Source organism: Trichosurus vulpecula, chromosome 1 (assembly GCF_011100635.1).
Source record: "Trichosurus vulpecula isolate mTriVul1 chromosome 1, mTriVul1.pri, whole genome shotgun sequence".
In the NCBI taxonomy this organism is placed as follows: Eukaryota; Metazoa; Chordata; class Mammalia; order Diprotodontia; family Phalangeridae; genus Trichosurus; species Trichosurus vulpecula.
In genome coordinates, this window is record NC_050573.1 from 211,693,417 (window position 1) to 211,703,113 (window position 9,697).

Here is a 9,697-nt window from a genome sequence, read left to right on the forward strand (position 1 = left end):
GATTGGGCACCCAGCACAGGAGAAGGCCCTATGCTTAGCAGACTTCCCTGGGGGAAAGGACCCAAGCAGAGCTTATATGGGGGTGGGGTGGGAGTGGGGGGGGATGCCAGAGCCCTGTGGCAAGATGGATACCCAAGGCAAAACTCAGCAACAAGCAGTCTGTTAGTTCCTTGAAAGTAGAACCTAATCTAGGACACTACGACATGCCCACACCATTCAGCTACTAAGCTTGTAGACCCAAGTGTAGTGCTCCTCTGGACCCCTAACTAAATATTGAAATGCATAAGATGAACACACCAAGGAAAACTAGAAATATGATGAAGAAATACTTTTGTTTGATGCTCAAGTAGTAAACTATGAAGAGGATAGCAACATCAGCATGAATCCATATAAAGGTTCAGAAAAAATATAAAATATCCTGGCCAAAGAGGCTGTAGGCATACCTAGAAGAAACAAACCAAGAAATCTAGAATGGAAAACAAGGGTGGAAAAAATGACAACAAAAATTGGCACTTTAGATTAAAGGAGTAAAAATTGCAAGCAAGGACTAAATGTCCTGAAATATATAATGGGCCAAACAGAAAAAAAATGACTTATTAAGAGAATAAGAAATATTAAAAGCAAAAAATTTTTTGAAAAGACAAAAGAAAATATATAACATACAATATCAAAAACAACTGATGGGAAAATAGGCTGAAATGTTATATAAGAATACTTAAACCATCTGAAAACCATGATTTTTAAAAATGGATACTATATTTTGAGAAATTATGAAAGAAAACTACCCAGCAATCAGAGAATCAGAGGGTCAGGTGAAATGATAAAAAATCCACCAGTCAACTCTGGAAACTCCAAAATGAAAATTCCCAAGAATATCATAGATACAACCTAGAACTACCATGTCAAAGAAAATATATAAGTAGCTAAAAAAATAAAGAGCTCAGGTAACAAGAAATCAAAGTAATGATCACACAAGCCTTAATAGCTGCCAGTATAAAGAATTGAAGAGCTTAGAATAAGCAAGAGAAATACAAAAGAAAAATGCTTAAAACCTAATATAACCTATATGGCAAAAATAAATATTCTCCTCAAGGGGGAAAAATGGATCTTGAAAGCAATAGTTGATTTCCAAGCATGTCTGGTGATATGCTAGAACTGAGTAGACATTTTAAATGGAAATACTGATACTAAGAGAAAGATTAAAAAGTACACATATTTGTTCAATTAAAGTGGAATATATGGGTGTTAATTGTTTACATGTTAATAGGGAGATAAGAAACAAATGTCTTCTCAGAATCCTAATTATTTTAAGTGTCAGAGAGAAAGATAAAAATGATAGAGGATCTACAGATAGTTTTAATCTGTTTTAATGATCTTAGATGAAGAAAATGGGCAAACTATGGGTACTATACTGAGAATTAAAGGAGGAAGAAGAAAGGAAATCACCATTGCATAATAGATGACCATATATCCATAAGACATTCATGAAAATGAATATATAGTCATGGAGGAAGGAGCAAGGAAATGGACATCCCATAAATCTCACTTTTATCCAAACCAGAAAAGCAAGATCAAATACAATCATATGTGCACACACACGCGCGCACACTCACACACAGATTTTGGTAAAACTTATTATATTCAAAAGAGAAATAGGAGGGCATAAGAACAAGGGAAAAGGATTTAAGCAGGAGGTGCAGGCAGATAAGGGAATAGTCAGAAGGAAAACAAACTCAAATAATGGAAAGAGGAATGTGACGCAGGATTAAAAGGAAAGGAAGAAAGAGTAAAAATAGCTAGGATCAGGGAAGGGGGAAGAAAACTGCTGCAACATTCAGGAAACAGGCTCTTTTACTTACAAGATCACAAGTGTTAGGCAAACAACCGTCTCTTTTACTATCTTGTGCTTATTGTTAATAGAGGGGTAGGGGTAAAGGAAGCCAAAAGTACAAAAGGACAAAATAAAAGGAAATATACATAATAAATAAAAACTTTGAATGTTAATGGGATGGACTTACTCATAAAATTAAAATGTATAGCAGAATGGATTTTAAAAAAATACAAAATTGTTTTATAAAAAACATCCTTGAATCAAAAAGATTCTCATAGAATTAAAATGAGGGGCTGGAGTAAAATTCATTATTCATCATTGAACTTTAAAAAGCATAGGTAGCAATTAATTTCAAAAAAGGCTACAGTAAAAATAGAAATGATAAAGAGATAATCAAGGAAATAAAATTATGCTTAAGGGCACCATAGACAACAAATCAATGTAAATAATATATGCACACATACCTGTGTGTATGTGAGTGCCTAAAAGTACAGCATCTAAATACTTAAAGGAAAATGTAATCCAATTGCAGGAAGAAATATGTAGTAAAGGCATTCTTAATATACACCTTTTAAACCTAGGTAAATCTAACCAAAAGATAAGCGATAAAGAAGTTAAAGACATGAATAGAACTTTTGAAAAATTAGAAATGTTGTATCTGTAGTGGTTACTGAATGGGAATAGAAAAGAATCCACAAACTTCTTAACTATATATGACACCATTATAAAAATTCTTTATGTTTTGGGGCATAATAATACCCAGATTACTGGTTTAACTTCTAGCTTATCCCATTTGGGTAAGCAACTTCTGTGGAAAAGGGGCCAAGCAGCCCCACCAAATGCCAACCAACTGCCCCTCAAAGAGAAGGCAATCCAGCCTAGCTGAAGCAGCAAGTCACCCTGAGAGAGAGATGGGAGACAGCATTCTAAGATAAGTCAAACCACCACCACCACCACCACCAGTCCTTGCCATCAATCTCCCCTCAAATCCTAATGGACACTGCCCAGTCACCTGAATACAATAGATATGGAAGAGCCATGATTACAGCCCATCACCTACAGACATCTTCCTGTGAATGAACCCCAATGAAGATACAGCACAGTAAGTGTTCCTGAAGATACAACAAAGAGACTAAAGATCCAGGGGAACAAAAACTTTGGTGACAGACTCATCAGATTCCTTTGCACTCTTAAATGGTTGAACATCAGAAACTGATATAAATTTTATCAGTGGAAATGATGTTAAGGAAAGGTCATTAACACTTCTTTGCCACTATATCCCACGGACCATGGAACTGACTTAAATCTGAAAGCTTCCATATATGTTGTCTCCCTCATTAAAATGTGAACTCTTTGAGAAGAGGGACTATCATTTTTTTCTATTTGCATCCCTAGAACTTACTACAGTGCTTTGAACATAGTAAGTGCTTAGTAAATGTTTTATTCATTCATAAAGACCTCACCAAAAACGTAGACATGCAGAAATACTAAATGTATTATTTGGTGATCACAATGGAATAAAAAAAATTCAATAAAAGCCCATAAAGCCCATAATTGGAAATAAAACCATACTCCTAAAGAACTGGTGGGTCAAAAATAAATTATAGGAACAACAGAAAATTCCATCAAAGAAAATTGTAAGAAAGCAATAACAAATGCAAATGTATACAATGTAACTGTCAGTCCCGGGGTGGGGTGGAATTTATATCCCCAAACACTTTCATCAACAAAAAAAGAGAAAGAATAAATCAGTGAATCTGATGTGCAAAGAAAAGACCTTGAACAAGGAATTGAAGTTTTAACCAAGTGAAAAAGTAGATTTTTTTTGAAAATCGAAGAAGAGATGAATAATATTGACAGAGATAAATAAACATACATTTAATAAAATTGGAAAAAGTCATTAATTTTACAAATTAAATGGAGGTTTGGGGGGGAAATAAAATAAACAGATCAATTAGGTGATATTATTTTTTTAAAGAGAAAAGTCAAATTTTAATACCAAAAACTAAAAAAGTAAAAGCCACAATAATTAGAGAGGAAGCAAAAGAAATTTATAAAAACTTCTTTTACCCAACTGTATGCTAACAAAATTGATATCTAAGAGGAAATGTATGAACATTTATTTAAAAAATAAATTTCACAAATTTTCCCCACAAAATCATTTAAATAGCCCAATATCAGGAAAAAAAGAAAAAGAAAAAAAGCAGCCATAAATCAACTCTCCCTCACCGCCCCCCCAAAATTACAGGACCAGATGGATTTACAAGTAAATTTTAATAACCATTCAAAGAAGTCCTAATTTAAATACAACATAAACTGTTAGTAATGATAAAAAAAATAAAGTAGGCACTCTTTCAATCTCTTTCCATAATAGAAATATGGTCTTCATACCTAAACAAGTGGGCCAGAAAGTAGAAAAAGAAAACTATTAACCAATATCCCTAAAGAAAATTGATGCAAAATTTTAAATAAAATACTAGCAAGTAATCTACAATAATATGCTAGAAAAAGTATACTCTTTGACTATGTTGGATTTATAAATGGAAGGAGTTGTTCAACGTAAGACTATAAATCTAATAATCAATATAATAAAGATAATAATATAAAAAATAAAAACCAAATAGTTATGTCAATAGATCCTGAATATGATTTTTACAAAATCCAATACCCATTTCTATTTATAAATCATGAAAATACATGGACCATATAATAAGTATTATCTACCTAAAACACATAATAAACATCATATGGAAAAAGGTTATAAGCATTACCAATTACATGAAAGGCAAAGCAAGGCTAACCATTGTCATCACTACTATTTAACATCATGCATTTTGAGGAAATAGAGACCTTAACAATTTTAAAAATATTAATTGGTTATGAATAGTTTGAGCCAACATAATGAAAATGAAACAATTTAGAAAATATTTGCAGCAAATTTCTCTAATACAAATCCCATTGCTAGGATATCTAAGGAACTAATTCAAATTTATACAAAAGAAGAAATCAAATCTATCAGCAACTGTATGAAAAAATGCACTGTCTTGAAGATTATCATGCCATAAGAAATGATACAATGGACTATTTCAGAAAAAAACTGGGAAAATCTTTATAAAAAGATGAAGAGACGCTTTTTCTTTCTCTCTCTTTCTGTCGGCGCTGCCCGTGGAGGGGCGGCTGTCTCTTCGCCGGCGCCGTGCCTGCCCTCAGACCCCTCGTGAAACCTAAAATCGTCAAGAAGAGGACCAAGAAGTTCATCCGGCACCAGTCTGACAGATATGTCAAGATCAAGAGAAACTGGCGTAAACCAAGGGGCATTGACAACAGGGTGCGAAGACGATTCAAGGGCCAGATCTTGATGCCCAATATTGGTTATGGAAGCAATAAGAAGACAAAACACATGCTACCGAGTGGATTCAGGAAGTTTTTGGTGCACAACGTCAAAGAGCTCGAGGTGCTCCTGATGTGCAACAAATCTTATTGTGCTGAGATTGCTCACAATGTATCCTCTAAGAATCGGAAAGTTATTGTTGAGAGAGCAGCTCAGCTCGCCATCAAGATCACCAATCCAAATGCTAGACTGAGGAGTGAAGAAAATGAGTAAAGAGCTTTGCAGATTTTTATTTGTGTTAAATAAATCCTGGAAATGCTAAAAAAAAAAAAAAAAAAAAAAAAAGATGAAGAGACAAAGCAAGAAGGAAAAGGAGAACAAGGCAGCTAGGTGGTGCAGTGGCTAGAACGCTGGTCCTGAAGTCAGGAAGACTTATCTTCATAAGTTCAAATCTGGCTTCAGACACTTACTAGCTGTGTGACCTGGGCATGTCATTTAACCCTGTTTGCCTCAGTTCCTCATTTGTAAAATAAGATGGAGAAGGCAATGGCAAAGCACTCTAGTAAAAAAGAAACCCCAAATGGGGTCACAAAAAGCTGGATATAACTGAAAAACAACAGTATTATAGAGGGGGAAAAACACTAACTTTAGAAGTCTGATCAATGAAATGGTGAACCATGAATCTAAAAGAAGGAAGATAAAACATTCTATTCACATCCTATCAGAAAGACGATGAATTTCAAATGCAGTGAGAGACACATATTTCTAAAAACAGTCAACATAGGAATGTGTTTTACCAATGTATTCAATGTATTTCATTAATGTATTCAGGGCTTCACTTTTCAAGATTTTTTTTTAAATTTAATACACACAATGGGATGATGAGATGGTAGTAGGTAGGACGGGTGGAGAAAAGCAAAAAAAGAAAAGAATAGTTCCTAAGGCAAAGTAATGGAAGTTCAGTCATTTGGGGATACTTACAATGTCAGCCCCACAACAAACACTTATTAAGAGATTGATATGAGTCAGAGGCACAGTGCTAAGAGCTGGAAGTACAAAAAAAGGGAAAAAAAAACTGTCCTTGCCCTCAACAAGCTCACAATAGGAGTAGACCAACTAGCAAATATACAGTAGTGACATGGACTCAAGTAAGAAATGGATGATTCAAGTCCAAGATCTGATATTTTCTAGTTGTGTGAATTTAGACAAGTAATTTAGTCCCTCAGTGCCTCAATTTTCTCACATATAAAAAGGGATAATTATATTTCTATGCTTTACCTCACAAAATTGTAGTGAAGAAAGCAATTTATAAACTTTTAAACATTCTATAAAGGTTAGTTATAATTATCCTGACAACTATAATTATATTGAATAAGACTTTCAAGTAGGGGTTTGTTGAGGACAACTTGTACTGGTTAGTGAGAGCCTGTGTTAAATTTTCAGAGGGAACATTTACACCTTAGAAATCTGCAAACGCTAAAAAAAAAAATTATGGCATGATTTTATTGCTTTGTTCATTGTCTAGACTTAAAATGCTAGAGAAAACATTAAGAATGCAGATTCAACTTGTGTATCATGCATACCATTTTTCCAGAGACACAGTTGTTAACCATTTACCTTAACATCCCGGCTTTCAAGGAATACCAGATTTTCTAAAAATGTACTCACAATTAAGCACCGACTTTTTAATGGGCTTATTAAGGCAGAAACAAAGAATTCATGCTCAGAGATGGTAAGAATTGAATAAACATATAAAAATGGAAATCTAATAAGTAAATTTTCAAAATAACCTCTCTCAAGATTCTAATCTTCATCAAAGATACAATGAAATCTTCATAACACTAAAAATAAATCATATTTTATTCTCAAAGTGATGATAGAGTAACTGGCACATGGTAAGTAATAAGCCCTATCTACGTGTCTTGTCTATCTATCTGTCCCCTTTGTTAAAGATGTTAAAGAGCAGATGACTTTAAAAAAAATTAATGAAGGACTCAAATCAGTCAAGCTTCACTGTCTAGAATTTGCCACATTTGAAATGCCTTCTTAACAGAGCCAAATTCAAGAAATTATAGTTACAGTCATAATAATTCATCATTATTTAATGGCTGAAACTTGACAAAGTGCTTTCCTCACAAAAACCCTGTGGAATAAGAGGAGTAGGTATTATTCTCCCCATTTTAGAGTTTAGGGAATTGAGGTATTGAAAGAATAACTGTGTGTATTTCATGTACTTCAAAAGTAATGTTAAAAATAAACAGTTGTTAGTTTAATTATAAAATGAGTTAATATATGTAAAGCATTTTGTAAAACGTGAAGCACTATATTCATCTTAGCTGTATTATTATTATTATTATTAATGAGAGTAATTTTTACCTTGTGTTTCCTTTGAGGCACTTAGATGTTACTCTTTGTTTAGCTTATTTGACTAAATAAATTTAGTGTGTACCATCGCACAGTGGAAAGAACACTGAATATGGAGTTTAAAAATCATTTAAATCTGGGCTATTTCATTCATGGATTACATGATTACAGTCAAGCCATACAAACTCTATGCCCCATAGTTTTGTCATTAAATAGAGTCAATAGTACACTAATTATGTACGTTGCAGGATTGTCATTAGCATAAAGTAATGATTTTAAAGAGCTTCTTAATTTTTTTTAAAGTCAGTGTTTAAACATGATTATTGTTTTTCTAGAGTCAGGAAGAAGAAAAATATATAAACTTACATGCATGTTTATATGTGAATAAATTTTTCAGTCATTTCCAATTCTTCATGACTCTATTTGGGGTTTTCTTGGTAAAGATACTAGAGTATCTTTGCCATTTCCTCCTCCAATTCATTTTTACAGATGAGGAAACTGAAGCAAACAGGGTTAAGTGACTTGCCCAGGGTCACACAGCTAGTAAGTTGTTTCAACAATCCGGCTAGCAGCTGCTGTGGTGGTATAAAACCAACACAAACCAGCTCACAGAATGCTGCAAGCCCAGGTTCTTTTGATCTGCTTTACTAAGGAAAGCAACGTTAAGGGGTTAACAATCTGAAGGGGTAAGATTTAACCCCTCTTAGGTACATAAGATTATACAAACCAAGGCCTTGATTCAATTGCAAAGTTAGCCCCTCTTAACTTGACTCAATTGCAAATCTGGCACAAGTCTTATCTCCTAAAGTAGAAAGCCCTGGGATCACAAGAGGGAGGTTCCTCCCTGGGTCCTAGCCAAGACCCTGAGACGGATCAGTGTCCTGGAACTAGCCACTCCAAGGACGGGCTGCACTTGGAGACCCTGAAGGGATTGGCCTCCTTTCAGGGCCTTCCGTAAGATGCAGCATTTGCCAAAAACACCTGGCCTGATGCCCTCTTTGTTCCCAGAACTATTTATGCCATAAGATTCGGACCCCAAATTGGAATCTCACCCATGGCAGAGACATCTGGCCTGGGACTTCCATGAGCAGGACCCTTATGGCTGTACCCCCAGGATTCCCCAGCTTGTGTGGTCAGGTGTTGGAGCTCCCCCGCATTGGTGATGACTGTAAATATGTTGATTTTAGCACTTGCCTGTGGGATAATGACGAGGCGGTTGGAGCCCTGTCTCTTGAGCCATTCCTCTAATCTAGTAATTGCCTTGCTACCATTATTCTTAAGCCTCCCTCTCTGCTACTTTCAATCTCCATCTTTCTCGCCTGTATTTTAATAATAAGAGAAAAAAACCCTTTCGAGCTTCTTGGAGTGCAGAGTGTTTTGTCCGTGTGAATCCGAACCTTAACTGTACACAATCTTACTTTAATCCAGCATACAAATATCATTCACTTAGTTCAGGGGAAAAGCCAGCACCCTGAACTTCAGAGCAAATAAAAAGAAACTACAAACATACATTTATAAACAGAACAAATACAATTCATAGTTACCAACATCTGAGTTCAGCCGGGAGCTGGACAACAGCTGGATCAGAGTCACGTATCACTACTGCTGCAGCTCAGAGCTCCGAAAAAAAGAGAGCCAACCTCTGGTTTTATATATCTTGTTCAGGGTCAAAGGTGAGTCACACATGCGACTCACCCATGTGACCTAAAATTGTCACAAAAATGCGACTTAAACCCATGTGGTCCCAAAGCCTCTGATGTCACAAACATGTCACTCAAACCCATGTAAACTAGACTTTCCCTTGAGGCAAGGAGGCCATCAAAGACTCCTAACTTAATCAAGGAAACAAAGGCCAAACTCTTCAAGGGCATTTGGTTGAATAAGTGCTAAGAGCACATCTTGATTCCCAATACATAAGTGTCTGAGGCTAGATTCGAATTCGGGAAGATGAGTCTTCCTGACTTCAGGCCCAGCATCCCATATCCACTGCTATATAATTATTTATATTTATTTATATTAATTATTTATAGTAGTTAATATTTTAGAAAAAGAACTGTTAAGCTTTTTTGTATAATGGACCATTTGAGGAGTCAAGTAAGACCAATAGATCCCTTCTCAGAATGTTTTTAAGGCATAAAATAATATAAATAGGATAACAAAGGAAAACAACT

The 9,697-nt window shown here is 35.0% G+C and overlaps 1 protein-coding gene across 1 annotated transcript in view; it reads left to right on the forward strand.

Moving 5' to 3' along the window:
- Nucleotides 1-5,481, forward strand: part of LOC118835919 (60S ribosomal protein L32-like) — a 56,313-nt gene extending 50,832 nt beyond the window's left edge. Inside the window, exon 2 of the mRNA XM_036743217.1 lies at nucleotides 5,003-5,481. Coding sequence (XP_036599112.1) covers nucleotides 5,003-5,435 — 433 coding nt within the window. The 3' untranslated portion in view covers nucleotides 5,436-5,481. The remainder of the gene's footprint in view (nucleotides 1-5,002) is intronic.
- The last annotated feature ends 4,216 nt before the right edge of the window (nucleotides 5,482-9,697 follow it).